Here is a 14,436-nt window from a genome sequence, read left to right as displayed (position 1 = left end):
ATGACCCCAAAGCAGACTGTGGAGTAGGGAGGGCAGGTGGAAGACTCGTCCGCCCTTCTCCCCCAGATCAAAATCATAAATGGGGCAGAAACCTGGTGGATTCGGATTCCACCCCAAATTCTGCCCCTTCTCCCTCCCCCACCCCCGCGCCGAGCTTCTTTCACTCCTCACCCCCTTCCAGGAATTTGAGGCCCAAAGGATCCAGTTGTAAGGATAGTGTTAAGATGGTGCTGTATACAAACCAATTCAAATGATGCCTTGTGCTTTTAACAAATAGTCAATGTTTACCTGTTTGTTCACATCAGCTAAGCAATTAACAGAACAATGAGAATACATAGTGAAAATGGCAATTAACTGAGGGCTTCTAAAATACAAAAACTTTTTCAACAATGGAATATCCCAATCAACGCAACTGATCACTTCATTTAAACCACTGAACACATTCATTTAGGATTTTTGTTTGTAATCACTGATAAGTAATCCACTTCTCTTAAAGCTTTGCAAACTGCACCAATGTCCTGTCAATCTCAGAGACAGTTTTGTATCCTGCAATAGAAAACAATAGGTGAGGGACTTAAGAACAACCTGTTCATTGCAAACCTCAGCATATTTCCTACTAGCGATTATGATTATCTTGCAAAAAGAGTGCATTAAGATTTCATACCAGATAGAGCCATTGCTGTATGAAGCTCGGCTTTTAAAATCTGAAGGACATTTTTAACTCCTTCTTCACCCTGTTGTGAAAATGTAACAAATAATTAGCACTCAAAATACGCTTTCCTTTGTTGAATAGTCCTATCATCAGCCTGAACTAAGATGACAGACAAATGTTGTGCAACTGAATTTGAGAAAGGCCGCTGTGGTTTATAGGGGTAGCTCTTCCCTCATGGTTCTTTATATTGGCCCGATGTTGAGTTTAAAGTGGAAACTTCACCATACACTTTTCAAAATTATGATCAGCTTAAACATATTTTTTTCTTTTTTAATTTTGAAAAATATTTTATTTTGAACAATTCTGATTTCAGGAAACGGCTTGAAGGACTTGCTAATTACGTGATCGAACTGAATTAATATTCACGATTGAAATGACAAGGTCATGGAAGCCCTGGTTCAGTGTTTGTATCTCAATTGTGGATTGTAAAATGGAATAACTTATGAAAGATAAGCATAAATGTAATCATTGGATGGAACAGATTTAGTATTGATTATATAATTATATTAAACAGTTAATAAATGTTAAATACCGGGAATAGCAATAAATTCACTTCCTATAGGATCATCTTTTTGTCTCTCTCTCAGCTAACTATCTTGTTTTAACCATGTACACACACATTCACAAACCTGTCATCAAATGTTCAATGATAGTGGGCCTTACTCCTTGTGCTCAGACCAGAAGATTTGAGAAGGGCCTGGGCCTTTTGGAATGACCCAAAGGAGGCCTCTTTTTCAGGTGAAGCAGGACTCGGATAGGGGCTGCAGGCCATCTGGCTTCTGTTTTTTGGACAGCACACAGAAGGCCCTGAAGTTAGTGCCCATTACTGCTTCTAGGAGCAAGGGGTGGGTCTGTGGCGGGGAAATTCTGGGCCCATTAAAATAACATTAACATAGAAGTACAGACAGGCTCAGGTCAGGCCAGATTTATCTGATTTACACCCAGGCGAGCGGGGAGAAATATTGGCCCAGTGATATCTGATGTTTGAAAGAGCACTTTTGGCGAAAGCTTTGAAAAAGTGGGAATAAAATGGGAACAAATTCTCCATTCAAACTGGCAGTGACAGCAGGTTCATAATGCCTTGCTTGTCTTGAAAGTTCGCATGTAAACCTGACAGTTGTTGAAATTTATGATAATGCTCACACGTTAGCAAATGATTTACCCTATGACAGGGGGTTTAAACTGTCTGAATGCTCCAGTGCATATTGAGGTTTGAACAAGATACACACTGCAGTTAATACCTGACAGTCTGAAAACAGCCTCATTGAGTGTTGAATGAGACAACTCATTTTTAATTTGGATTTATTGAATTTGCCTATCAATGTACATGGGTTGTCAATTTGGGATGATTTAAATTAATAACCCTCACTATAAGTATAATCTGTGGTAGGTTACAGTACTGGGTGATGCTGCAAGCATTGCTCACAATATCAATCCATAAATATTTTCTCTACTTGCTTAAAATCTGACCATGAGGTACATTATTGAGCGAGACAATCTGCAACCTGTGAAATATTTGTAGACAGCCTTAATTACTGATATCACGGCTCAGCATCAGGCTATAAAATGTATAAAAAAGAATCAGTGTGGCACCATAATGCATTATTCCCATTGTAGGCTTTTTAAAAATGCTACATCATGTAAATGTCTCTTATATAGATATATTATTTTAATTGTAATAACACACTGATTTGTGATCCATATTTAATGTGTGGAATTTTGAAACCAAATTGTATTAAATCATCATTTAATACAATTTAGTAAATATATATTATGACATTGGGTAAATATTTTTTTTTAGCATTTATCCCAGTATGTTCACTTAGTAAATTTAAATGTGCTCCATTGAATGTTTCTTCCTAACCTTCAGCTGAAAGCTGGGAAGTTTATAGTGATGCTGACAGGGGTTATGGTTATACCAATCCAGGCTTTAACTTGACTGATTCTAGTTTATTTCTGATTCATCCAGTATGTACTGATTTAAATTGCTGATCATTCCCTTTACAAAACCAACCACAACATACAAATAGGATTAAAGAAAAGGGTAAACTTTAAATCACTGCTGTGTGCCTCGTAACAGAGCTGTAGAGATGGCAAAGCAATGTCCCCTCATGAATCTTGCATGGAATTTACACTCCACCACTGGGTCTCATCACTAAGGCAACACACAACACCAGCCCTTCGCTGTGCTCAGCTCAAAGCCCGCTGCTCGTAAAAGAACTTGAACAGAAGTTAAACAACCCTAACCAGAGAAATTCCAAACATATATGACTCATACATTCAGAAGCGAGCACTATGGTTTGATGCCACAATGCCAAAACACTGTGCTGCATCAGAAATGGAAGGAGATCCAATAGTCTTCTATTGGTACCTCCATCGGCCGGTCAAGCAACGATGTTTGCAGTTACGTTGGCCAGGAATCCTTGTAATATCTTTAATTTATTACTGAATTGCACCTCAACATCCTGAATATCTGGCCATGATCAGATTAGATTGTGAGAATTCGCTCCACACCCCTTCCATCTCTGCCTGGCTGCAGATCAAGAGACTAATCTTTAGGTCCCATTTGCAAATAATTCAAGGAAATAGAGTGGGGATGGGTTCACTGACTTTCATATAACATCCACAAAAAGAGAATCCTTCATACATTTCTTGTGATGAGAAAGTAAGTTTGGAAAAATGTCAAGTTTCTTAATTCACTTTGTGAAAAATTGGATATTTTACCAAAGATTTTGTTATATTTATAGATTTTTAATGAAATGACTTGTTTATTCTTACAATTTTACTACCATCAAATTATAGAAGCACATTGACAAATGACTTCAGGGTCAGACTGCCTTATTATTTTAGAAATACTCAACTGGGCTGTAGGACGTGGGTTAATGCCTACAATTCCCTACAAAGTGAGTTTCTGGTCTCAGCTGGACCACTGTCTGCATGTGAGAGGCAGAGACTAGATGCCTCTCTGCAATAAAGGAGGGAAAGTTACACAGCAAGATTACCTTCAGGCTGCTCTTGCACATCTCCTAGCCAGAAACAGCCATTGGTAGAGGCCTACGAGCCTCTCACCTGCTTGGGAAGGACTGAGCTTCACTTGGAAAGAATGATTGAGGGTGGGGGGAGGGGGGACGGGCTGGGTGGAGAGAGGAAAATCGTAAAGAGAGAACAACTTTGAAAAAGGAAAGAATGGGCAGAGAGGTAAACGAATAAAAAATAAGTAACCCAACAATGATCTTTTAAAGGCATCATCCCTCAAAAAAGAAAATTAAAAGTGAGAAGCAATAGAAATGAAAAAAAAACTTAGAGACTTTACCTGATAGGCTAATCCCCAAATCACTGGTCGACCAATGAAAACACACTTTGCTCCAAGTGCTAATGCTTTCAGCACATCAGTTCCTCTTCGAATTCCTCCATCCACATAAACTTCAATACGGCTCCTCACAGCTTCTACAACCTCTGACAGAACTTCGATCTGTAAAGGGGCAGGACATCTACTTAAATATCAAATAAACACTTTTACAAGCACACAGCCACCTGCTGATCCAGGGAGCAATGAATGCAATGTACTTCTTCAATTGTTTTTATATAGGTGTTCCACATTGACCACCTCACTAAGCTGACATATAGGGGACGATTTTCGGGCGACGGAGCGGATGCGTTCGGGGTGGGGGGCTCTGAAAATCGTTAATATGCCTAGTGGGTTCGGAGCCCGGCTCCAACCCGCTGACTTCCGGGTTCCCCAGTGACGTGTCTGGGTGTGCGCACGCCTCCCGAATGCGGGAGTCCCACCAGCAGTTAAAGCCGACGGGATGTTAATTTGCATAGTGTGTCCAATAGTTGAGGTACTTGAACCACTTGATTGACTAGATATTTTGGCAGACGTGCGATTTTGAAGGATCCTCAGTATGTTTCCCGTGCTGTGAGAAACACTCCCTGTTGGAGCAGACGTGTTTCAGCCAGCAGCCAGTGGGAAATGCAAAGGATTATTTGACAGGCGGGGAGAAAACCTCATTTATTGCAGCAGGGCACTCTGTCACTTCAGACAAAGTTTTGGTTGCAAGACCTTTGTGTTTTCACTCAAAATTCTTACTTTCCACCCATACCTCTGCTGTTCAAACATATTTAACTACTTTGCGGACCCCCTCAAACTCACACTGTCAGGATGGGGGGCACCATGGCTGCATTCATCACTACATCCGAGGACGAGCAACAACACCAGCGTCACCAGGCACGGGTCCGCCTCCGCCACGTGGAGCTCCACAACATAGTGCTGCGCCACAGGCACCTGCACAAGAGCACAGAGGGCAACAACAGAGAGAGCAACGTCGCAGGAGGCACTACCCTCGCAACAGGGTCTACAGACCGAGGCTCAGCTTCCTGGACCTCACTGAGGAGCAGTGCATACGGAGGCTCAGAGTCAGTCGCCAGGTAGTCGCGGACATCTGCAGCCTCCTTCATGTCGAGCTGCTCCCGGATGGACCGAGCAGCATCTGCTTACCTGTCGCTGTCAAAGTCACCACTGCCCTCAACTTCTTCGCCTCTGGATCCTTCCAGGGTGCCACCGGGGTCATCGCCAGGGTCTCTCAATCGTCCGCACACAAGTGCATGAGGCAGGTCACCGATGGCTTGTTTCGCAGGGCCTCGCACTACATCAACTTCCCCATGGACGAGCTCAGCCAGACGGAGAGGACAGTGGGATTCCACGCTGTGGCTGGCTTCCCACGGGTGCAGGGTTTTTTTTTATTTGTTCATGGGATGTGTGTGTCGCTGGCAAGGCCAGCATTTATTGCCCATCCCTAATTGCCGTTGAGAAGGTAGTGGTGAGCTGCCTTCTTGAACCACTGCAGTCCGTGTGGTGAATGTTCTCTAACAGTGCTGTTAAGAAGGGAGTTCCAGGATTTTGACCCAGCGACGATGAAGGAACGGCGATATATTTCCAAGTCGGGATGGTGTGTGACTTGGAGGGGAACATGCAGGTGGTGTTGTTCCCATGTGCCTGCTGCCCTTGTTCTTCTAGGTGGTAGAGGTCGTGGGTTTGGGAGGTGCTGTCGAAGAAGCCTTGACGAGTTGCTGCAGTGCATCCTATGGATGGTACACACTGCAGCCACTGTGCGCCGGTGGTGAAGGGAGTGAATGTTTAGGGTGGTGGATGGGGTGCCAATCAAGTGGGCTGCTTTATCTTGGATGGTGTCGAGCTTCTTGAGTGTTGTTGGGGCTGCACTCATCCAGGCAAGTGGAGAATATTCCATCACACTCCTGACTTGTGCCTTGTAGATTGTGGAAAGGCTTCGGGGAGTCAGGAGGTGAGTCACTCCCCGCAGAATATCCAGCCTCTGACCTGCTCTTGTAGCCACAGTATTTATGTGGCTGGTCCAGTTAAGTTTCTGGTCAATGGTGATCCCCAGGATGTTGATAGTGGGGGATTCGGTGATGGTAATGCCGTTGAATGTCAAGGGGAGGTGGTTAGACTCTCTCTTGTTGGAGATGGTCATTGCCTAGCACTTGTCTGGCATGAATGTTACTTGCCACTTATCAGCCCAAGCCTGGATATTGTCCAGGTCTTGCTGCATGCAGGGTCGGACTGCTTCATTATCTGAGGGGTTGCGAATGCAACTGAACACTGTGCAATTATCAGCGAACATCCACATTTCTGACCTTATGATGAAGGGAAGGTCATTGATGAAGCAGCTGAAGATGGTTGGGCCAAGGACACTGCCCTGAGGAACTCCTGCAGCATTGCCCTGGGGCTGAGATGATTGGCCTCCAACAACCACTACCATCTTCCTTTGTGCTAGGTTTGACTCCAGCCACTGGCGAGTTTTCCCCCTGATTCCCATTGACTTCAATTTTACTAGTATTGCTATATGGGTGTAATCGATTGCACCCAAATAGCAATACGAGCACCTCCACACGTGCGAGGACTATTCATCAACAGGGAGGGGTATCACTCCATCAACACTCAGCTCGTTTGTAACCACCGCAAAAGATTCCTTCACGTGTGCGCCAGATACCCTGGCAGCTGCCAGGATTCCTTCATCATCCGGGAGTCCAACATCCCGCCCCTCTTCCATGCACCGAACACCTGTAAGGGCTGGCTCCTCGGGGACAAGGGATACCCCCTGCACATGTGGCTCATGATACCTTTGAGGAACCCCACCACCAAGCAACAGCGTCGATATAACAACAGCCACATTGCTACCACATTGAGCATGCTATAGGTCTGCTCAAGATGCGCTTCAGGTGCCTTGATCATTCTGGGGGAACACTTCAATACGCACCAGACAGAGTGGGACGCATTATAGTCGTGTGTTGTGCCCTGCACAACAGGGCACAACAGAGAGGGGTGCCACTTGAGGAAGCCCCATCCACATCTGCCACTCACATTGAGGAGGAGGAGGAGGAGGAGGCGGAGGAGGAGGAGGAGGAGGAGGAGCAGGAGCAACGCATGGGCAGAACAACGGCTCAACTGGCTGCTCGTGAGGCCAGGGAGTTACTGATATGTGAACAGTTCTCCTAACATCAGATAGCGTGAAGAGTCCAGTCCTCAAACCACCTGGAAAGAGTAGCGGCCACACCAGCACCCTCCCCCCGCTGTTCAAAACAGTCCTGCAACTACACATACACCCACTGAGGAATGACCCAATGGGTGGCACAAGTGTGGGCGTTCATGGTGAACCTCATGAAAGGGCCTTATTTCAGAAGCCAGTCAAGAATGGCCAAGACGTGGCAGTAGTGGTGACAATAATAATATTTAATGTGAGTTTAACAAAAAGCAAATATAAATAAAAAACATGACCAACCGTCAAACACCCTTGTGCATCCCCTTTGTGCTCACAAAACCTTCGCCTTTCGCTTCCGACTACTTCTACGTGATGCATCCCCTGTGGCTGCAGCAGAGGTAGTGGCAGGTTGCTCTTGTTCATGCCCTGACTGATTAGATGCTTTGGGCCTATGCCCTCCAGGTTTTGGTGCCCGTGAGGGCCCCTCCACAGACTGCTCCACCTGCACCTGTGCAGGGGCAGACTTGGCCACCTGGAGGGGAGGCAGGTTTGCAGGTACTGGTTGAGAGGGGGGGCAACTGGTGAGACGTGGGGGCACTTTGAGTGGTGTCCCCACTTCCATGTCCCCTTTTGCCATCATCCCTCCCCTGGGCCAGGCCCACACCACTCCTACCACTCTGCTGGATGACAGTTTAGAGGGCGTATGTTAAGCCTTGTAAGGCCAGTGCTAGAGTATCTGCCTGCCGTTTAAGGCGGCAGAATGTTGTTCACCCTGAGTCCAAACGGCCATTGTCAGGCCCTGAATGGACACATTGGTGAGCCATCACAGACATTCCAGCACTTACCCGCGACACTATCTCAGAGATGCCCTCACATCCCTTTGACAGTACCTCAGAGAGTTCCGCCCATACCTGTGCCACCATTCCACTCATGCAGGAGTTGGACTCCTCCATCCTCTGCGCGAGTGTGGAGAGTGTGTGTGGCACCTGTTCCAGCACCTCGCAAATGTGCTGCTGCCCCTCGATCATTCTCCATTTAAAGGATGGGCTCCAGGGTTCAGCATCTGTGTCCAGCTGAGCAGAGCCTGGAGAGGAGTGTGCCCACCGATGTGCACTCTCCATAGCTGCCCCTGCCACCAGTGTCTGCTTGTGCTCACGCGCGTGGTAACTCACCATGTGTGACCCCAACTAACTGCGGACGGTGACCCACTGAGGTGTGAATATCTGCGCTGGTGGATGGCTCAGCCAGATGTGACGGTGCACCCCCAGAGGCTGGCAGGTCCTCTGAGGAATTGCCCTCTGCTGTCACAGTGGTCGCTATAGGCCCTGTAAGAGAACAGAAGGCAATATTAAGCATGATCACAGACGTGTCATGTTGCGATGAGCATACTGAGGTGCCGAAGATGGCGAGGCATGTTAACATCAATTCATATTGTGTGTGCTGAATGTTAAAGTTCTGTCACCAGACATTTGTTGGGTGCCAGTCTCGGCGTCCCCGACGGACAGGCACTCGAGGGTTCGGCTCAGCTCCAGCGCCTCCTGCACCACGTCTGTAAGGGCGACTATCTGTTACGGACCCCCTCCAGTCCTCGTCCTCTCCCGTGCATTCTGGGTTCGCTTCTCCTATAAGGGGAAAAAGTACAGATGCGTGAGTGAGTGATGGTGAAGTGACCAACCGATGAATGCATTGGTTTGGGTGCGGCTGACCGTGAAAGAGATGCATCAGAGGGTGAGTATGAGACAGAGCCATGACATTGTATGAGGATTGGGTTGAGTGGTATTGGTGGGATGACTAATGGGGAGGTGAGGAAGTGGTGAGGAAGTGCAGGTAAGTTGAGGATGAGCCTTAAGTAAGTGTGAGGAGTGATGTGATAGAGTAGTGTTGGCAGTGCAGAATGAGTTGTGGGGTGGGGGCAATGATGTGGAAGACGGAATGTAGGAGAATGAGTAAGTGTACTTACTTTAGCTGACCTAGTTAGGTCACTGAAGCGCTTCCTGCACTGGATCCAGGTGTGGAAGATGTTGCTGCTGCTGGTGACCTCCTCTGCCACCTCGAGCCAGGCCTTCTTGGTGGCAGAAGCAGGCCACTTCTTCCCATCAGCCAGGTAGAAGACATCCCTCTGCCTCCTCACCCCATCTAGTAGCACCTGGGGTGAGGCATCACTAAATCTTGGAGCAGCCTTGCCCCTGTACTACTCCATTGTGCTGTGTGGGTTTTTGATCCAGGAGCAACCATTGGAGAGCAGCCATTGGAGGACTGCCCCTTTAAATAGAGCTCCTCCAGCTGACAGCGTGTGATGCGGGTGCGCAGTCTGTCCGCTGCACAGCGATCGGGCGGCAAACCCGGAAGCCGCATTAAGTGGCTCCAATTTACCCGCGATCACTTGGGGAACAGACAGATTTTATTGGGCAAGTTACCCACGGGCCCAATCGCCCCCCCCCTCCCCCCCGCTCTCGCTGCCATCCCACCTCCCTGCTAATATCGGGGCCATATTTTCATTGTCAAGAACAAAAGTAGGGAGTTGGGGCTAGAGATCGTTAGTCGGAGTTTACTTTTTTTAAAAAACAAAAAGTGCTTGAAATACAAAATTTCTTGCCCATTGTTTAACCTCAGAAAAGTGAAAAGAACAATGGCTCAACCCTAATCTCTGGAGTTCACATGCATTTTCTGGCAGGAGAAACAGTGTCTAGTTAGTTACAGAACAAAAATGCCAATGCATACAATCACATGATAATGAAAGACAGCAAAAGACCCTTTGGTCCACCCAGCCTGTCCCACACAACTGCAATGTCTTATTCATCACAATATATACACTCCCCATCCCACCTGGAAGCCATGTAATCTCCTGGGAGAGGAAAATAGCAGATAAAACCCAGGGTAATTACAGGAGAAAAAATCTGGAAAATTGCCCTCCGACCCATTTAGGCAATCGAAACATATGATAAATGTTATACAGCACCTTTTATATGAGGTGATATCTGCCCCAGCCAGAAACAGGTCCAGCTCTCACTTGAAGGAATAAGAAGAAGTGGCTTGGATTATCTTTAAAACAATATTTCGTTTAAATCCAATTTAAGGCCAGATATTTGACTTGACTTATCCTGAGAAAGAATACCAGCAAATGAACTTCAGCTGAAGCCTTAACCCATTTAGATAATTTTTGGCTCCGACATTTCAGTAACAGACTCACTGCTGCCCATGGACCAGACCATATTTTCCATATTCCAGAAGGTGCAATGATAGGAGGTGGGTTCTTATAGCAGTATATGTATAAACTTACAGTTGCCTGTACTCCATCAAGCTGTCTGCCTCCATGATTGGACACAATGATTCCTTGGACACCGTGCCTTACTGCGAGCTCAGCATCCTCCTTTGTCAGGATGCCCTTCAGAATGATCGGAAGGTCTGTCAGGGATCGTAGCCATTTGATATCCTTCCAGCTTACTGACGGGTCTATGACATCATTGTAGAGTGGAAAGTTGCCACGATCTTTGTCTTTCTGTGACACAAAGTCATGTGAGGAATGTGCTATCTAAGTATGAGAATTTATCTGCATGTCTATGATAGTCTGTGAAAAAGATGGTGAAAAGGCCATTACATCAAAAATATAGCGATCATAAATTTAATGTGCATGTAGATGGATGGAGGTAGTTATTTTGAAAATCTAAATCATAGTGATTGTCTGCGTATATTTATGCTTGCTGTTGATGCCAATGACAAAAAATTACATAGATTTATCCCTCCAATCCATTATCCTTCATTTAGTTATTGAGTTTTTGCAAGAACCACAATCTCTCAGGTTTCCCAGGCAACAGTTACCCACGACTCCGGTGTCCAGACATTTTTATTATTCTCAAATGCTACATCATACCTGAAGAAATTGAAACCAGATTCGTTAATGTCCTGAGGCACGACACTGGCTCCAGATTTAATCTGGATGGACTTCCTTATGTCACTTGAAAAACTGAAATAGGTGCGTATCATCTTAACAAGACAGTTATTTTTCATTTGGATATTATTAACTAAAATGAACAGAACTAAATCAAACTTTTTTTCGAATGGAGCCAAAAAGAATCACTGCATGGTACAGTAACCCATCAGTGAAATGCTTTCTCTTATTTAGGAGGATATATTTTCTATTTATCAAAACTCACATTCAAACTCTTAATGCACTCATACTAATTCCCCTGTGCATTACTTGTAGGCAGATGTTAGTCTGTTTATTTTAAATGGGTTAATACCTGCTAAAAATGTGTGGAGGAATATAGTAAGAGCGTATTCAGCATTCATATATAAGAACTTCGCTATAATATCAGAATCATTCAGCACAGAAGGAGGCCATTTAGCCCATCGTGCCGGCTCTTTGTAAGAGCTATCAAAATAGTCCCACTCCCCTGCTTATTCCCCGTATCCCTGCAATTATTTCCTTTTAAAGTATTTATCCAATTACTTTTTGAACATTATTATTGAATTTGCTTCCACCACCCTCTCAGGCAGTTCATTTCAGATCATGATAATTCGCTGCGTAAAAATAATATTCTCTTCATCTCCCCCCTGATTCTTTTGGCAGTATGCTATTGATAATGTTTCCAAAGAAAGCATTACAGTTAAATTTTGTGAAAGGATATATCTTGACTGCATAGAAATTCTAGCAATTTGTAAAACTAAGCAGTAACTTTCATATTGCCTCAGCAAATTTAAAATTGCCACTAACTATTATCCAATAGAGAAGTTGCATATTATCTTTCAATCCAAAGGAATCTGGTTAATTTATATTTCCGTTATATAGTCACCAGTGCCATAACCAAAATTGCCTCTATTTTGATCGGTCTCAGGTACTATAACTCTCCAATAGATGGTAACAAATCTTGTGTATGCATGAACTTCAAAATTAACGATATAAACATTTCCAATTGGATTTCCCTGTGTATACAATAGCCTCTAGTTCTTTGTTGATGAACCAATAGAATCACTTAAAATGGTTTGTTGAAAACAGTTTCAGCTTCTATTTTTTGTTTCTTAGTAACTGAAACAGAAAGGGGTAGAATTTCATTCTCACTGCCTGGGCGTAATCCGGCACAACCAATCACCCGCCCTTTCCAGGACTCAGCCGATTTTCACTGCATTGATTTCAATACAAAGAAAATCTATAAAGAGTGGACGATTGCTCCACTGGATTACCACTCAGGGGAAGATGAAAATCTACCCCATTAAATCTAAAATAAACAAAATTAAAAATCACAAAACTACATATTCCACAATAACTGTTTTTGAATCTTTTGAACAATTTTCCACAGAAAGAATTTGGAAAAAGTATTACTTTTAAATTGTTTTAAGGCATCGTGCGTTCACACAAGTTAAAAAAACACTGAGATGATAATACTCTTGACTTCAGCTTTGATAGTGTTTCCTCATTCAACAACAACTTGCATTTATATAGTGCCTTTAACGTAGAAAATGCATTCCTGGTGTATTCCAGGAAAGCATATCAGGAAACTGCACGGGGGATAAATAGGATAACCCCCGAAACTGCCCGGTGATTTACCTGATATCTGCGAGCAGCCAGGTCCAGCTGTGCTGTTGAGTGGCTGCTCACCAGCAGGGGGCCCTGATATCGTGAGTGGCTAGTATCATGTAAGTCTGCACCTCTTATTTGCAAAATATAAGATACAGGTCCGCACAGAGTCTGAACGGAGATCAGACATTGCACATGTAAAACACAGATGCAGGTCCCGTCCCTATGTTTACAAACTATTGAGTTATGTTATAACATTGAATAAAGGTTGCGCACTACTAAATCCCACATCCTCCAACCTGCACACCAGACCTCACCAATCTGTCAATCGGAATCTGTATCAGGCCTGCAAGAGAGCATGCACCAAGGTTCTCTGCTGATGCACTAGAGACCTTGGTGTAAGAGGTGGACAGAAGGAGGGGCATCCTATATCCGCAGGGGGGCAAGAGGCATTCCAGACATATGCTACCAAGGCAGAAGGGGACAAAGTCAATGCCAGGCGCATAGCACCACAAACATGGATGCAAAGCAGGAAGAAGTTCAATGCTTTGACAGGAGTGGTCAAGGTGAGTGAGGTCATCTGTCAAGCGGCGTCTCCTACCAACTGTACCACTAGCCGCATCCACTGCTCCACACACTACACCCCCATCAACCACATAACAACAAACTCTTTCAATCAGTACTCAACTCTTCCAATCAGATGCTTCCTCTCACCCTCACACATTACCACTGTTGCAAGCTGCACACCCACAACTCACAGGTCACAATGACAGCTATTCAACCATGACAGGTACATCACGCAAACATCTTGCAAGACACTCATCGACACACGTCCCACTTTCTTGCAGGAAAAGGTGGCGCATAACAGGAGGCAGCAAGTGGCAGTGGCTCCATGGAACATGAACCTGCTGTCCTCTCTCAGGATGACAGCATTCCTGTCCCACCCCTGCCACTTGCTGTTGCCTGTCAGCTAGCCAGGCCACTTCCTGTAGAGTATTGAAACTTTATTATGGGAACATAGGAAGATAGGAACAGGAGTAGGCCATTTAGCCCCTCGAGCAAGTTCGGCCACTCAATGAGATCACGGTTGATCTGTGACCTAACTCCATATACACGCCTTAGCCCCATATCCCTTAATACCTTTGGATAACAAAAATATATCAATCTCAGATTTAAAATTAACAATTGAGCTAGTATCAACTGCTGTTTGTGGAAGAGCGTTCCAAACTTCTACCACCCTTTACGGGTAGATGCGTCTCCTAACTCCCCCCCATGCATGTCCTGGCTCCAATTTTTATGCTATGTCCCCTAGTCCGAGTATTTAAGTATAGGAGACCTCCAAAAATAGGTAGAAATGCATCAGCAGCCAGAAGCAATAATCCAGCAACTAACCTGTAACTCCTGCATGATCCTTTTAAATAGCGCTGGTGGGGGGAGGGTCCTCCATGCTGTTTACAACCTGTTCAGTTCTGCGAGGTTAAGACAGTGCATTGGCTGGAGCATTGAGTTCCAAAATCGCATCTGTCCCTTTAAATCAATGTTGCATACTGATCTACCGCATAATCTCCCTACTTTACATTCTGCTAGCATTCGTTATCTGCATGTGCGCAAACGCCTTTACCAAGATGGCGTCCGGCGCACGTCACGCTAGATGTGTGTGCACACATTCTGGACGCCATTTTGGGTCCTTAGGAGGCCACGTAGCGCCT

General features: G+C 45.1%; 1 protein-coding gene across 1 annotated transcript in view; it reads right to left on the bottom strand.

Annotated features, from left to right (window-relative positions):
- Positions 1–258: 258 nt before the first annotated feature.
- LOC137332870 (2-Hydroxyacid oxidase 2-like) overlaps positions 259–14,436 on the bottom strand; it is a 185,319-nt gene continuing 171,141 nt past the window's right edge. The window contains exons 6-9 of the mRNA XM_067996849.1: positions 10,493–10,711; positions 4,026–4,184; positions 665–734; positions 259–546 (exon numbers count right to left, since the gene is read on the bottom strand). Coding sequence (XP_067852950.1) covers positions 491–546; positions 665–734; positions 4,026–4,184; positions 10,493–10,711 — 504 coding nt within the window. The 3' untranslated portion in view covers positions 259–490. The remainder of the gene's footprint in view (positions 547–664; positions 735–4,025; positions 4,185–10,492; positions 10,712–14,436) is intronic.

Source organism: Heptranchias perlo, chromosome 15 (assembly GCF_035084215.1).
Source record: "Heptranchias perlo isolate sHepPer1 chromosome 15, sHepPer1.hap1, whole genome shotgun sequence".
Taxonomy (NCBI): Eukaryota; Metazoa; Chordata; class Chondrichthyes; order Hexanchiformes; family Hexanchidae; genus Heptranchias; species Heptranchias perlo.
Note: the sequence above shows the minus strand (reverse complement) of the source record. Positions and strands in the feature narration are given on the sequence as shown.